This window comes from Lithobates pipiens, unplaced genomic scaffold, assembly GCF_037356315.1.
Source record: "Lithobates pipiens isolate NorthernLeopardFrog02 unplaced genomic scaffold, aLitPip1_a1.2 Scaffold_18, whole genome shotgun sequence".
In the NCBI taxonomy this organism is placed as follows: Eukaryota; Metazoa; Chordata; class Amphibia; order Anura; family Ranidae; genus Lithobates; species Lithobates pipiens.
The window spans coordinates 67,634,484-67,651,932 of record NW_027507758.1 but is presented as its reverse complement, the minus strand read 5'-3'; the positions used below and the strand labels follow the sequence as shown (position 1 = coordinate 67,651,932).

The 17,449-nt window shown below is 45.8% G+C and overlaps 1 protein-coding gene across 1 annotated transcript in view; it reads left to right on the top strand.

The window, feature by feature from the left end:
• Positions 1-17,449, top strand: part of LOC143986676 (usherin-like) — a 105,207-nt gene that overhangs the window by 19,698 nt on the left and 68,060 nt on the right. The window contains exons 3-4 of the mRNA XM_077485083.1: positions 10,421-10,630; positions 13,602-13,840. Of these exons, the coding sequence (XP_077341209.1) occupies positions 10,421-10,630; positions 13,602-13,840 (449 nt within the window). The remainder of the gene's footprint in view (positions 1-10,420; positions 10,631-13,601; positions 13,841-17,449) is intronic.

The following is a 17,449-nucleotide window of genomic DNA, read 5'->3' as shown; positions in this document are numbered from 1 at the left end:
AGGACTGCTTCAGTGTCTCCAATAGTTGTGGGAGCAAAACCTCCCCATATCTCTTATAGACCTCGATTGGTAAACCATCGGGTCCTGGTGCTTTTAAGTTAGGCATCTCTGCCACCGCTCTTTGGAGTTCCTCGATAGTAATTGGGGCCTCCAAAACTACTAAGTCTTCTGCTATTATTGTTGGCATATTCAAATTCCCCAAAAAGCCCGCCATAGCTCCCCCTTCACTTCCTCCTTGGGACTTATATAGTGAACTATAGTAATGATAAAATATATTATTAATAGTAGATGGTTCAGAAGTAATCCCTCCCTCTAAAGTTCTAATTGATATTATCGCTGACGGTGACGTATTTACTTTAACCAAAAATGACAGCATTCGCCCCACTCTTTCTCCCTCCCCAAAATTTGCTTGCTTCTGCAGTATACGTCTGTTGTCCATCTTATGCCTAATAGTTATCTTAAATTCTTGCTGTTTATCCAGCCAAGCCTTCTGTGTAGTAGGATTCGGATTCATAATGTACTGTCTTTCTGTCTCTAATACCGCCTTGGTAGCTTCCTCTTCCTGTTTTTTCATCTCGGCCCTACTTCTGGCGATTTGTTGAATAAAAAGACCTCTTAAAAAGGCCTTTAAAGAGTCCCAGATGGCCCCCACTGATGCTGTGCCCCTATTAACCTCAATGAACTCCTTTAACCTAGTTGTCACCCTATCCGTATCCTTCATTAATTCCAACCATACGGGGTCCAATTTCCATTGGCCAGAGTATTGTTTTTTAGCTACACAAAGTGTCACTATTAGGGGGGAGTGGTCCGAGACTCCTCTCGGGCCATATTCTACCTCGTCCACTCGTGGCATCGCACTGTTGTTAACCAAAGCCATGTCGAGTCTTGATAATGTAGAGAAAGTTGCGGAGTAACAAGAGTATTGTCGCTCCCCCGGGTGCCGAGTGCGCCATGCATCGCATAGGCCGGCTTCAAGTAGGAAACGAGCTAACCTCGTTTCCTCTTTCACCGTTGATGTTTTTCCAGTTGGAAATCTGTCCAAAGATTTGTCCAAGACCTCATTAAAGTCCCCTACTGCTATCACCGGAATATCAGGTTTATCTATTACAAAAGCTAATAGCTTGTATAGAATCTCCAATTTAGATGGAGGAGGAACATATATGTTGGCTATCACGTAGGGACTATTTTCAATTTGACAGTATAAAAAGATATACCTACCCTCTACATCTATACAGCTATTATAGCAAGAGAAACGAACCGCCCTGTCAACAAGGATGCTAACCCCTCTTGCATAGGTTGAGAACATGGAGTGAAACTGGGTCTGGAATTTCCGACCTTGTAGGCACCGAATCGTATCACCCGTTAAGTGGGTCTCCTGAAGGCATAGTAATCCGGGTCCTTTACCCTCTAGAGCTGACAAGACCACTTTTCTTTTGGTCGGATCTCCCAGGCCCCGCACATTCCATGATACTATCCTAATTCTCTTCCCCTGCATCACTACTTAATAACCTAACAATTGGGCAGTTTTGAGAATAACAAAAGAACCGGTGAAAAAAGTGTATAAGTATATCAGTACCAAGAGAGAGAAGAAAAGAAAGGGGAAAGCCCTCCCCTCCCCTTCCCTTCCCCTTAGTCTTACGTACATAAACTCTAAATAGTGCATACCATTTTCTCCCATCCCCTCCTAAACCGTGCGTCTCCAAACTTGTGTATCTTTGTATTATTTTTATTATCATTCCCTTACCCAAATTTATATATCCTTGTATTACTTTTATTGTCATTCCCTTACCCCGCCCTCCCTTCCCAATTCTCCCACCCAAATATATGTGTCCTTGTGTTATTTTTATTGTTGTTCCCTTTCCCCTCCTTCCCACCTCAACTCTCCCCCCTCCCCTTTCCCCAACCTCCCTCTCCCGCCCCCCTCCTCCCTTTTTACCAAACTCCCTCTCCCCCCCCCCTCGCCCCATAGGGCTACCCCCTAGGGGTACAATTGTGACCTTCTTGCAACACTCCCACCACTCACACATACCAATCCTACTCAGTGCTCTCACCCCGATTCCCCGCCCACTCATGGGAACCCTTTCTTCCCCACTACAAGTACCCACTTGTACTCCACACGCCCTTACTGCTCAATCCCTGCCCCCCACTCATATTGTGCATAATACCAGTGTAACAATTTTCAGCAAACTTACCCCTTATTCCTATCCCCCCCCCAAAAAAATTATACCCCCGAATCCCTTAGAAACCACCCAACTGCCCTGTAACATATATTTATAGATCTTTCTTACTTGCATCTAACCATTGGGATGCTTCCTGTGGTGTATTGAAAAAAAGCGTTTTTCCTAATGCAATCACCCTTAAGCGGGCTGGATAGAGGAGTGCATATTCTAACTTGTATTTAACCATTTCCCTTTTAACTGGTATAAATTCAGCTCTTCTTTTCTGAAGGTCAGGAGAGAAATCGGGATACAAAGACACCCTAGCTCCCTTATACCTAATGTCTCCTCTCAATCTAGCCTCTCGCAGTAGAGACACTTTATCCTGGTAATTAAGAATTTTAAGCATTATAGGCCTAGGGCGCTCCCCCATATGACGGGTTTTTCCCGGGGTACGATGTGCCCGTTCTATTGCGAATATCGGGGTAAATGTTTCCGCCCCGAAAAGTTCTCGGAACCACCCCTCCAGAAAACCTGTTAGATTGGTCCCCTCGCAATGTTCAGGGAGGCCTAGCACCCTGATATTATTTCTTCGATTCCTATTCTCCATCTCGTCGAGTTTGTCCGCTTGTGCAGCAGCTGCTTTTTTAAATGAATCAATTTCCAGCCTCATAGGCCTCAATTCATCCTCCATTGCACCCATGCGTTCCTCAAGCTCGGTAGTTCTTAGTATAGTCCTATTCAACTCCTGTCTCATGGACAGTAGTTCCTCCTTTATATATTTTAGCTGTTCATCAAAATTGGATATCGAGTTTTTGCATTCCTTAATTGCGTTCAAAATGTCTCTTAATGTGGGTTCCTCATCTGCATTACTCGGCATCGGTGTATGGGAGCTACTTAGCGTTGTTTCCGAATTTATTGTTGCTATTGATAATTTTCCTCCCCCCCCTCCCTTATTGCCCCCCAATTTAGCAGCTGGAAAGATGGGGTTGGCCAAAGACTGGCCTTGGCTCCTTCTATCAGCAGATGAGCTCTTAGTATCTTTATTATGTAGATCACCCCGCTGAGTACTTGAATTGCTGGGTGAGACTGGGCCTGAGTGGGCGTAGCGCTCCAATTTTGCCGCTGCTGATGCTGCCGCCATTTGATTAGTTTTATCCTTGGCGGCACGAGTAATTTGTTGACCCTCTGCGGGTATTTGTTCCTCGGGGGATCTTTTTCTCGACATAATTGGATTAAGTAGCCACGTAAGAGCCCCCCTTACAGACTAGCGGCTTCTGCTTATCAACTAATCGAGATAATACAACAATAGTTAAATCCCACAGGGAAGAGAGGGGGGGAGAAAAAAAAAAAAAAAGGGGGGGGGGGGGAGAGGGAGGAGGGCAACAATAATGTGGTGTCTCTCCTAGTATAGATAACACTGCTTATCAAGGGGGACAATGCTGGTTAACTCCTAGCTCCAGCCTCAGCAAATGACTCAATAGCACGAGACTCGCCGCCCTATAATGGGTTATTTATATTTGTATACATATGCATGTATCCACAGTGTGTTCACCATGTATATTCAGAATAGGGCAAACCAGGTCAATAATTTACATCAATATTTGTTAGAGACCAGAAGAAGGAAAGACACTTATCTCAGTTGCTGGTGCATAGTCCATGAAACCATAGGAAGAGTATACAGGACATCCAGATCTTCCCCCTGAGGTTAAGCAGTTGGTGCAGTTACATTCAATTGTCGCTCATCTCAGCTTCCTTATTTGGCAGGTAAGTAGGAGGGAGATAGTAACCAGCGGGCAAGAGGGGGAGAGGGAGCTCTTTACAGGTATCCCCTCTCACTTGCCCAGCCCGCCGCACAGCTCCTGGGGCGCACAACACGCCGCACGAGTCCGCACGAGTCCGCGCCTAATTCAAACCGGCCGGCAGGCACAGCGGTACCACGAGAGCCCGGGAACCGCTCGAAGTCTCGCGAGATCTTCAGCGAGATTCTCGGCCCCTGCTCCACCAACCGCTCGTCAGCAACAGCGGCCCCGTACTCCGAGCTCCGGCGGCCGCGAGCACTTTAGTTCAGGTAAACGATCTCCGCCCAAACACAGGAGCATGAAAGCCACAAAGAAATGCAGTGCACAGGGGAGCCTCCGAGCAACGCCAGGCAGCCCGGGGCACACAGGATCAAAGCGGAGCGAAGAACTCACGATAGGCAGGGTGGGGAGCGGGAGAGCAGCTCCATGTTCTCACTCCTCACACGTCCTCACTCCCATTCACATCCGGCCACACCCCCCGTGAGAAGATAAACTTAATATGATCCATTCAAACCATTTTTACTACCTGGAGCAGTTTTTCTGTGGATCTGGCTGGTTCATGGAAACCTGCTATTTCCAGGTGCCAGTAATGCCGTGTACACACGATCGGACTATCCGGCGGACTTAGTCCAGCAGACAAACCGCCGTTCTTTTCAGCTGAGGTCCGCCGGACTTTCCGAACGAGCGCACCTGCCCACACACGACCGGACTTTTCCGGCGGGCTAGGTCCGGCGGACAATCAGCCGGACTATGGGGGGAGTCCGCTGGACTTTTGAAATGAACAGACTTGCCCACACATGGAGAAAGGTCCGTTCATTTTGAACGCGGCTCCAGGTAGACGGGGCTAGCGAAGGAAGTCAATGACGCCACCTCCATCGGCGAGGTTGATACCTTGCGAGCCCCGTCACCTGGTATGAACTTAAAGGGGAAGCCCCTACGCTGAAAAAAACGGCATGGAGGTCCCCCCAAGGTCCATATCAGACCCTTAACCGAGCACGCAGCCCAGCCAGTCAGAAAAGGGAGTGGGGGCGAGCAAGTGCCCCCCCCTCCTGAGCCGTACCAGGCCACGTGCCCTCAACATGGGGGGCTGCTTTGGGGAAGCACCACCCCAAAGCACCTAGTCCCCATGTTGATGAAGACAAGGGCCTCTTCCCTACCCATTCACCTGGGGAAAAAAAGTGTAAATAAAAAAACACAACACAAGTTTTTAAATTAATTTATTGGACAGCTCCGGTGGTCTTCTCTTCTTCCGTCTTGGGGGGTCTTCTCACCGGGCTCCTCCGCTATCTTCTGCTAGCTCTTTTACTAGCGGAGGAGCCCGGCTTTCTTCGATGTCCGGGGGTCTTCTTCCGACTTCGGGGCTTGACCCGCTCTTCGGGGGTTTTGTCCCCCTCTTGGGTTCTTCTTGCCTGGCCTCCGCTTTCTTCTTCCAGCTCTTTTACTAGCGTTGGCCCGGTCTTCTGCCACCACCGAGTGAGCTCGCCGAGTGAGCTCGCTCGTCCCCATCCCCTTTCCTGACCTGCCGGGCTGTGTGCTCGGATAAGGGTCTGGTATGGATTTTGGGAGGGACCACCATGCAGTTTTTTCAGCCAGGGAGTTCCCCTTAAAACCCATACCAGACCGAAGGGCCTGGTATGCTCTTGGAGGAGGAACCCATGCCAGTTTTTTTACATTGTGCGTGGAGTTCCCTCTAAAGATTCAGTGCCTGGTATTTTCGGGGATCAAAGTCTGATCCCTGTTCATTGAAGTTTGACTTCAAGTCGCAAGGCCACATCGGATCCACAGTCTTACAAGTGTGAAAGAGGCCTCACACTCCAAAGTTGTGCAACTTTGATGCAACTTTGCATGGGTGCAACTTGGATATGACTTTGGATTTGACCAGTCATAATGGACAACTGTTGTACACAAGTTGCATTGTAAAACATTCAGGTACGACTTCTTCTCATGCAACTTCTGAGGGTTAACATTGATGTCTTTGGCCCTCAAGTTGGATGAAAGTCAGACCAAAATAGTGCATTAACTACTTTGAAGTTGCTGCAACTTCAAGTTGTGCATATATGAATGGAATGACTTGTCATGCAACTTTGATGTCCAAGTCGCACAACTGTGAATGGAGCTTTACCCGAGCATTCATGTTAATGTAGATATCTGAACATGGCTGGAGCATGCCTGTACCTACAAATTATCTACGAATGTGTTTACACACCACACAATATTCAGACAGAATTCAGACAGGCAGAAAATCCTTGAAAAATCACTGCAGGGAAAAAAAGAGAAAAGTCTTCCTGGTAATGTGGCTGTATAGTATGGTTGGATGCTGTTTACTTTTTGAAAAAGGCTTCTAATTCCTATATGCAATCATTAAGATTACACTTCTTTTTTTTATACAGTGCCTTGAAAGAAATAAACATGTGAAACGTGTGGCATGCATTTCAACCCCCTTTACTCTGACAGCCCTAACTAAAATCTATTGGAACCAATTGCCTTCAGAAGTCACCTAATCAGTAAATAGAAGCCACCTGTGTGTAATGTAATCTCTGTGTAAATATAGCTGTTCTTTGTATTTGAGAATCTGTCCACAGGACAACTATTAGACCCCATACACACTATTAGATTTTCTGAAGATTTTTGTATTCAGATTTACCAAAACCATATATGAGGTCAAACGTTAAGAGTTTCAATTTGAATACAATAAATCTGCAGAAAATCTAATAGTGTGTATGGGGCCTTATTTGTGCACTCCATAAATCTGGTCTTTATGGAAGAGTGGCAAGAAGAAAGCCATTGATGAAAGAAAGCCATAAAGCTACTTTCACACAGAGGTGCTTTATAGGCAGTACAGCGCTAAAAATAGCACCTGTACAGCGCCTGTAAAGTGCCTCTCCTGTGTCTCCAGTGTGAAAGTCCTCGGGAGCGGAATGCTTGCAGGAAGGTCAAAAAAGTCCTGCAAGCCGCATCTTTGCAACGCTATAGGAGAGGTGTATTCACAATGCGGCAGCGCTTTTTCGGACGCTAGTGGGGGTTAAAACCGCCCCGCTATCGGCCAAATAGTGCTGCTAAAATGACCGCCGACGCCCACAACGCCCAGTCTGGGAGTAGCCTTAGAAGTCCCATTTGCAGTTTGCAAGAAGCCATGTGGAAGAAGGTGCTCTGGTCAGATTAGACCAAAATTTAACTTTTTGGCCTAAAAGCACAATGCTATGTGTGGCAGAAAACTAACACTACACATCACACTGAACACACCATCCCCACCGTGAAACATGGTGGTGGCAGCATCATGTTGTGGGGATGCTTTACTTTAGCAAGGACAGGGAAGCTGGTCAGAGTTGATGGGAAGATGGATGGAGTCAAATACAGGGCAATCTTAGAAGAAAACCTGTTAGAGTCTGCAAAATACTTGAGACCGGGGCAGAGGTTCACCTTCTAGCAGGACAACGACCCTAAAAATACAACCAGAGCTACAATGGAATGGTTTAGTTCATAGCATATTCATGTGTTAGAATGGCCCAGTCAAAGTCCAGACCTAAATCCAATTGTGAGTCTGTGGCAAGACTTGGAAATTTCTGATTCTGATCTGACAGAGCTTGAGCTATTTTGCAATGAAAGATTGCGCAAGAATTTTACTCTCTAGATGTGCAAAGCTGATAGAGACATAACCAAAAAGACTGTAATTGCAGTGAATGGTGGTTCTACAAAGTATTGACCCAGGGGGGCTGAATATAAATGCACCCCACACTTTTCACATATTTATTTGTAAAACATTTTGAAAACCATTTATCATTTTCCTTCCACTTCACAATTATGTGCCATTTTGTGTTGCTATATCACATAAAATCCCAATCAAATACATTTACATTTTTAGTTGTAACATGACAAAATATAAAAAATTTCAAGGAGTATGAATGCTTTTTCAAGGCACTGTAATCTATATTGGGAAGAAGGGCTGTTAATCTCAAAATAAAAGGATGTTCCCATCTCTTCTTCCTGTGTAAGTAGGAAAGTTGTTGGTTTTAACGCAGTAAACATAGAGTCGTCTTCTGTGCGGTGGGCTTTACTGATCACCAATGGTATAAATCAATTATTGAACCTGCAGCGAGGAAACAAAGATGTGCTCAATTCTGAAATTTGCCACCTAAATTGATCGTTCACCTTGAGAAAGTATAGTTAAATTATTGCAGAGTGACAAGGAGCTCAATACACAGATGTGTAAGTACAATGTGTTAGCAGGATTGCTGGGAGCTATTTTTTAATGAAAGATAGATAGACAGATAGACAAATCTTTAAAAGAGAAGTAAAGGATTTTTTTTCCCCCATTCATACTTACCTAGGTGGATCCAGCATCGCTCTGATTCTGCATCTGTCCCCCGGAGCCTCTATACTGAGAGCTCCGTGACCAGAGAGCTACAGACTGTCAGTCACAAATCTCTGTTCTTCTCCCTCCTCGCTCATTGGAGTGTTGTGCCAGGCACCTGGCGGATCCAGACTCCGTGGTCGGGATGACGCGGTGCCTGGACTGACATTGGTGACATCAGCAGAGAGCAGATTTCAGTCCACTCTCTGCTAAAAACGGGTAACAGGAGTGCAAAACAAAATGCACTGCAATGATCCATAGGAGAAGTACAGCTAAACGAGCTTTGGCTGGACTTCTCCTTTAAAGCTGAATAGTGAGTACAAAAAGACCCTTAGCCCCTGTACACACGGTCTGAGATTTCCACAACCAAATCCGTCGGATTTTGCCCGTCGGATTTTGTCCATCGGATCTTGTCCGAAACTGTTGCATACACACGGTCGGACAAAGTTGGCGAAAAAATCCGATCTTTCAGAATGTGATGACGTAATTTCGTTACGATGGGACTACATTCAAGCTAGTAGCCAATAGCTTTGATGTAGGAATTTGATCTGAGCATGCGTGGCACTTGGTCCGATCAAAATTCTCTACACATGATCGGAGTATGTTCGATCAGCCCAGTTGGTCGGGAAATATTTCCAACATGTTGGAAATTTGGGTCCGACAGATATTCCGACGGAATCAGTCCGATGCTTATCCGACGACACGGTCCGATAGGACACATTCCGACGGATTCTCCGACCGTGTGTACAAGGGCTTACAGTGGGGCTCTCCGGTACTACAAAGGGTTAAAAACTTGGTTTTGTCTAGGCAGAGCAGAAAAGGCAGCAGTACTTACCTTATCCCTCGCTCTATCAGCAGGAAGTTGTCTTCTCTTCTCTTCTGATATCCCGGTTTCTGTGGGTGGGTGCCCTCTGCGTTTTCACTTAAAATGCAGGACTGCTGGTCCTGCATTGTACATGATGACATTATAGATCCTGTAACAGATGGATGAGCCAAGAGAGGCAGCATTTAGAACACTGACCATGCAGCTGGAAGTAATCACGCAGGAGCAAGGAATAAGTACGTATTTTTTTTATATTCCCCTAAATAAAAATAAGTATTTTACCGTTCCTGTATGGGAATAGCCCCACTGTAAGGGTAATTCTTTTATTCATGGGGTTCCTCTTTAAAACAAACCTGAACTGACCTAAAATAAGTGCAGGGGGCTTACCTGTGTGCCTTGCTTCCCTGTGGAGCCCCCTTGGAGCCCCAGATATACAACTGGTTTAATGCAATATTAGGCCCTGCTCCCTACTGGCTCTAAGTACTGTCTACTGTAATTCTGGAAAATGGTTGATGGTGGTGGGGCTTTGCACTAGGAGGGGGTGGGGTTCATCTTGACTTGAACAGAAGTCAAGGTGTCATGTTCAGCCTGGGCTTTGGATTCACGGACCTCAACAAGGAAACAGACTAATGCTGCGTATACACGATCGGACATTCCGACAACAAAATCCATGGGATTTTTTCAGACAGATGTTGGCTCAAACTTGTCTTTCATACACACGGTCACACAATGTTGTTGGAAATTCTGATCATCAAGAATGCGGTGACGTACAACACGTACGACGAGCCGATAAAAGTTAAGTTCAATAGCCAGTGCCGCGTTTCTGCTTGATTCCGAGCATGCGTGGAACTTTGTGCGTCAGAGTTGTGTACACACGATCGGAATTTACGTGAACAGATTTTGTTGTTAGAAAATTGGAGAAGCAGATCTCAAATTTTGTGCAACGGAAATTCTGATGGAAACTGTCCGATGAAGCCTATACACAGTCAGAATTTTCAACAACAAGCTCCGATCGCACATTTACCGTCAGAAAGTCTGATCGTGTGTACGCGGCTTAACACAGGTCTGTGTACTTTATCACTGCTGTTATTTTGAGATGTACATAATTATTATAAATATATTCATGATGAATACACTTGAGATACACTGTCAATTCATTTGTAGAGACAATAGGCAGGCATTCATTTATAAAGTGTGGGTTTCCTACATTTGTTATACTGGCTCTATTGGTAAGCTCTTCTGTAAGTAAGTGTTCTGATTTTCTTGTATCTTCCATTCATTATTGTAGGTGCAGGCAGTAAATTCTGCAGGAAAAACCTCCAGCCCCTGGACCCGCTGCCGAACCAACCCAGCTGCCCCAGAAGGATTATCCAGCCCTATATTCCATGCAGTGTCTGCTACATCTGCTGTGGCAAATATAACCCCTCCAACTAAAGCCAACGGTATAGTGACCTTGTACCGGCTGTTCTCCAGAAATGATAAAGGCATGGACACAGTGGTAAGTGCTTATCATTCCATGTACTTACTTAAGACATAAATGTAGCCTGTTACCTGGGGAAAAGTGCATAATGTCTGGACTGCATGCTAAATAGGAGTGGACCCTTAGAACAAGCTACTAGTAGATGTAGTGGGAACCAAGAGTCAGTGGCATAGCGTGGGCAGCTAGTGCGATCCACTCGGGCACAACGTTTGGAGGGACAAGGTTGCCGCCACCATAAGGCAGCCCAAGCAGCCGCCTAAGGGCGGCAGCATGTGGGGGGGGGGGCAATAAAAACCAAATGCCCAGCCACTTGCTGGCGATTTGGATTTTTGAAATACCTGTCTCCCCCAGCAGGCAAACTAAAACCTCCACCCTGTGCCTGGTAGGAGAGAGGGCACAGCATGAAGGTTTTAGTTTACCTGCTGTTTAGTTGCTGTCACCAAGAAATCAGGGAGAATGGATCCAAGCATGTAGAGGGCAGAGCCATGTGCAGATCCTGATCCCAAGTGTGTGTAGGCAGTGAGGGCACTGATGGCCACGCTGGTCAGGCCAGAGGTGCCAGCAGAGGAGGAGGTCAGGGTGGAGGAGCCTGCTGTAGATATTTGCCTGCCTGCGTGGGCCACAGCTAACCCTCCTGTGCCTGGTGCTGCAGGACCTGTGAGATGTGGGAGGATTGTGTGTGTGATCGGGAGGGGGGATCTGGAAGTGTGATCAGAGTGGAGGGATGTGGGGATCTGGGTGTGTAATCAAAGTATACGAATCTGGTGGGATCTGGAGGTGTGATCAGAGTGGAGGGATATGGGGGGAGATCTTGAGGTGTGATCAGAGTGGAGGGATGGGGATCTGGGTGTGGGATCAGAGGGGAGGGATCTGGTGGAGGTATCTGGAGGTGTGATCAGAGTGCAGGTATCTGGGGGGATCTGGAGGTATGATCAGATTGGAAGGATGGGGGGGCATCTGGAGGTGTGATCTGGTGGGGAACCTTGGGGTGCCATCAGAGTGGAGGGATCTGGTGGGGAACCTTGGGGTGTGATCAGAGTGGAGGGATCTGGTGGGGAACCTTGGGGTGTGATCAGAGTGGAGGGATCTGGTGGGGGTATCTGCGGGTGCAATCAAAGTGAAGGGATGGGGGTCTAGGGGTGTGATCATAGTGGAGGGAGGGGGATCTGGGGGTGTGATCAGTGTGGAGAGAATCTGGGGATGTGATCAGTGTGGAGAGAACCTGGGCGTGTGATCAGGGTAGGGGTATCCAAGAAGGGGGTATCTAAAAGTCCACAGGTTAGGGGGCGCAAATTACTTGCCTTGCGCCGAGCGCCAACAACCAACTGCCAAGAGTAACATACATGGGCAGATCAGACCCTCAACAGTTCTCGTCTACACGCTCATTGATTATAGGGTGGTCAATTTGAAGGTATGGGAAGGGGGAGTATAGGCTGTTGAGCAGCAAAGCCAGGTATTGATCATAGACATAGGACTACAAGATTTTACGGTGTCACCTTTTCCTTCCCATGCATTTCAAAGGAAGACTTTCTCAGGAGATCCACTTGTGGGTTATTTACATTTATTTTCTTATATTTATTTTTTGAATGATTTGCTGAAAGATTTGTTAAATATATTTACAGTATAAAGATGAAAACTTATTTTTTAGTAGATGCGTGGTTAATAAATGAAAGCTGAACACTAGGCAAAGAGCATTTGCTAGCCGGTGAGAAGGCGTATTGTCTCCTCAATGTTAGCTTTAACCCTTTGAACCCAATACTAGCGTGCCACAAGTGGAGAAAGGCAGAGCTGGACTGGGACAAAAATTTGGCCCTGGACTTCATCCAACTTTAATTTAGCAAACACGCACGAAAACAGTATATAACCTATACGTAATTGGGCAAAAAAAATAAGTAAAAACTTTTCACTGTAAGTATAAACTTTTTTTTTTTTCAGTGGCCCCAGAGAGCCCCCCCCCCCCTTACATCAGGGTCTCCAGAGAGCCTCTCCCTTACATCAGGGCTCCTAGAGAGCCTCCCCTTACATCAGGGTCCCCAGAGAGCCCCACCTTACATCAGAGTCCCCAGAGAGCCTCAGCCTTGCATCAGGGTCCCTAGAGAGTCCCCTACTTACATTAGGGTCCCCAGAGAGCCTCCTCCTTACATCAGGGTCCCCAGGGAGCCCCCCCCCTTACATCAGGGTCCCCAGAGAGCCCCTCTTTACATCAGGGTCCCGGAGAGCCTCCCCCTAACATCAGGGTCCCCAAAGAACCTCACAACTTACATCAGGGTCCCCAAAGAGCCCACCCAGTTACATCAGGGCCCCAGAGAGCCGCTCCTTACATCAGGGTCACCAGAGGGAGGGGCTGGCAGTGAGAGATGATGTAATCTCTCTGCTGCCCGTGGCTGCACAGTGAGGGCGTAACAGTCGTGATGCAGGGCGAGTGGTGAGAGATGTCATCTCACTGCTCTCTCTCTCACCCACCCGCCTCTCCAGTGCTGCTCACCGCATGGCTGCAGAGAGGCCACGGTTTGGTAGTGGACTGTGGCCCTGTGGTTGGGGACCCCTGGGACTCAGGGCTATAGCCCCAAAAGCCACCCCCTAGCGACGCCACTGGCTGTCACTGAAACCGGCCCACTGAGCCATCGGCCCAAACGGGGTAGTCCCGATGGCCAGTACATGCCTGGGGAGTGGTGCTTGTAGAACGTCCCTATTCACTTAAATAGGACGTATTCAGTAGGAGCTTCAGAGGGTATAATTCTTTCCACGCCTGCTACCTCTGGAAGGATTATCTGTGCGGCTTCTCCTTCTTCCACTTTGAGCTCTGCTGCAATTACTGCAAGAGGCTATTTAGATACTAAAATAAAAATAATTTAATGATGTATTGATAAATATAAATCTGCATTTATGTGTGTTTTTTATTCCTGCCTGGAGTTCATCTTTACATAAATGGACAGGCTACAATTGCTGCATGTTCTTATTATATAATTATATTTATATATGCTTACAGCTCTCTGAAGGAACATCAAACGTGCAAGTGATGTACGGCCTAAACCCCTTCAGCAACTACTCGGTTGGTGTTGAGGCCTGCACCTGTCTGGCTTGTTGTAGTAAAGGACCCATCGCTCAACTCACCACTCATTCAGCTCCGCCCTCTCATCAGCGCCCTCCGCTCATAACACACAAAGCTTCAAGGGCAGCATCACTGCGGTGGAGCCAGCCGCGGTCACCAAATGGCATTATTCAACAGTAAGTGTTTAATTTCTGTGACATTTAGGAATATCTTATAATTAATGAACTAAATGTCATATTTCGATCAAGCTCCTTATGAATGAACCGCTGGCAATGCGTTTTTAATCACTTCCTGCTGTTTGCCCATGAGAGGTATGACAGGATCTGTACATTCTAAAGGCAGGTTTGGTCATGAACATTTGTCTTCGTTTTGAGTCATTTAATTTCAAGTTCATTTTTCGGTGAAATAGACAGCAAGTCACGTCCCCCAAAGAATGACTTTCCTTTACTTTTAGCATGTAAAAAAAATTACAATAAAGTTAAAAGGACACTAAGCAATATCTTTGTTCTCCAAAAAAATAATCCACACACATCCACTACTTAAAGCGGAGTTCCAAGCATTTTTTCATGATCCTTGCAAGACAATGCCCACCCGCAGAACAGTATGTAATGGCAATCATTTTTTTATTTTTTTTATTGCTAAATACCCGATTTTAATCTGTGCAGTCTGCACTTCCTGTCCCGGCTGCCTAGGCGATTTCATAATTTTTTTAATAATTTTTAACATAAAGTTTATTTAAGTTTCAAAACAAACATATAAAAGCAGTGGTACAATCTCATCGACCATACATACATAGAACACCCATATGAAACATATTCCAAGCAGTAGTAGTATGACACGTTGTTATCTAAGCACCCAGAAGGAAAACTACCATTAGTAGCAAACTAGAGTAGAGTCAGGAGTGCAAAGGAGAAGGGGAGGACAGCACTATATACCCGGGGGGAGGGGGGAGAGGGAGGGCGGGAAAGGAAGGAAAGTTCCACTTCCACAGTATTAAGAATGAGCGTCTTTGAACACTTTGTGTATTCCTACATATCATAGACCATCTATAATTCTGCATTCTGAACCCTACTCCATAGGCAGCTGCAGCTCATGAACCCATGCAAGTCAATTTCATCATTAGGCAATTCCCTAGGACTCCTGGGATATTGGCGTTATCTATCCCAGAAGTCCTAGGGACAGCTAACAGTGAAATCTTGCGGTATTTCGAGACAGGAAGTTCTGTGTTGGTTGCAGGGCCGTCTTTAATATAGATTGGACCCTGGGCAAAAAAAATTTTTTGGGGCCCCCCCATGCAATTTCCCTCTCCACCTACTCTGAGACATACAATAAATAGCAGCTAGACTTAAAATCTGTTTTCTGTATCAGATCAGGCAGCAATTGAGATTGGTTGCCAGCAGTTACAGCATATCATTACTGCTTACTGACCAGTTGCTAGAGGTTACAGCACACATTACAGCTCACTGATTAGTTGCTAGAGGTTACAGCACATCACCTCCCCACAGCAGGGGAGAATGATATACATAGGAATGCCGCCTTTATTTGCATATAAATGCCGCCGGCCGCAGCTATTTACTTAGTATTGTCGCCGCTATTTACATACGAATGCCGGTTATTTACATGTAAACATAGTATCTGCAGGTGAGTCATCTGTATACAACAATAGGGCAGAGCTGGGCAGCATTAGTACCAGCACTGCACACTAAGATATTGGGACAAAGCACAGGAATAAAACTTCAAGGGACAAGGGAATCTAAACCTGGATAGTTGGCAAGTATGAGGCAGCTGTTTTGGGCCCCACAACAATGACAGGGCCCAGGGCAGCTGCCCCTTTTGCCCTGCCTTAAAGACGGCCCTGGTTGGTTGCATTGGTGTGCGCAGCCTATTGCATATCAGCAGAGCAGTGGACGGTGTCAGTAGAGAAAAGATTGGTGTTAGTAGGGCAGTGAATGGTGTCAGTAATTTTTCATTTTTATTATTTTCTTAAATTTTTACAATATTCTTTTTTATTAATTTTTACAATTTTTTTTAGGAGCCCCGTTATGGGGCTTTGGTGAAATATCAGGGGTCTAAACAGACCTCTGATGTCTCACTTTTGAGATAGAGAAAGAAACTGAGGACAGAGATTCCCAAGTCCCTTTCTTTGCAGCCTGCAGTAAACATAGTTTATCATGCTTCAGATAAGAATGAAGACAGAAGCGATCGGTACAGATCACTCACTGTGTTCATTCAGAAAAGGAAGGCCGGTTAATGAAATATTTACCAGCCCCTTCCCGACTCCTAAATGAAGAGGAAGGAAGCTGGCAGTACGGCAAGAGGGAGACGGGAAGCAGGGGTATTTGGTACCGCACAGGGTGATTAGGATGTGCCCAGGCACACTTAGCACACCCTGTGCGCACACCTATGGTTGATTGCGGCACCAGCGGATTTCCTTGCTCCGTTGTTATGGCTACCTGTAAACAACACACTGCGCCAGCTGCTCGGAATCCTGGGAGAAGATAGGAACGGGCTTCAGATGCCCAAAATCATCAGTGGTCACTGGCTGCCTTCTGGAATCCTGTGGATAATGACAAATTGAAAAGTAAGAAGATAGATTACATTTACAGCAGTAGTAGCGTAATTATATTGTAGAATTATAATCTCAGAATTGTTTTTTTTTTTTTAATTGCCAAGGAGTTCTTGAACCTCTCCTTTTCCACTTCACTTCCATTTGTTTTGAATGAGCAGTGCATGTTAGTTGCAGTCATATGCACTGTTCTATGCACACTACACATCCCATAGTCCATCTTGGGAGCAAGAGAGGGTGGCTATGTTCCTCCATACATTTTGACCACAAAGAATTAAACAGACTGTTCGATCACAGCAGAGATTTGGAGGATGAGAGCAATAGAAGGGACTAAAAGGTAAAGTGATATAAACACACACTGTTTGTTTTACATTGTCCCTTCTATATCTGCATGTGGATGATGGCACTGTAATTATTTTAATAAAAAGCTGTCACACGACCCAGCTCTTTCCCAGCCTGTCTTCAGGGAAACATAAGCAGGAGGACCTTTCTGTCCTCTGCTGCTGGTCACATGTTCAAAAAAAAAAAAAAAGTATTTGGAATACAGAGAAAAAATGTATAATTCATATCAATAAACTGTTTTAAATTGTCATACAAATATATATTTAAATTAAATATTATTATTTTTTGGCAATAACATGGAGTGCGGATTTCTGCCAGTCACAGGCTGTGTCACACCCCTCCAGCCTGTGTCTTAGAATAGGAGGGAGGTGAAGCCTCCATCAATTTACATGTAATATCTATACTCCTAGTTAGTGGGTATGGAGGAGGGAGGGAGTGGGCTGTCATTTACCACTGTGTATACACCCACATGTGTGACTCTATAGTCACATGGACTGCTCAGATGTGATAGGGAGGAAATGCTGAATATAGAAACTCAATGAAAACTGAGCATGTGCAGAGCTGCCAACACTGCTCTGCAAAACCCCTAGCTGAATTGAGGGCATCGACAGAAGGGGGAGATAGAGAGCAGCAGGGTCAGCCAGGTTTTTTGCAGAATACAGAAAATTAATCTCACATTGACATTGAGTGAGTATGAACAGCATTAATTACACCATGTATTGAAAGTTTTTTGTAATGTGGGTTTAGTGACACTTAGGGGGTTATTTACGAAAGAAAAATCCACTTTGCACTGCAAGTGCACTTGAAAGTGCAGTCGCTCGATCTTAGGGGTAGATCTGAAATGAGTGGAAGCTGCTGATTTTATCATCCAATCATG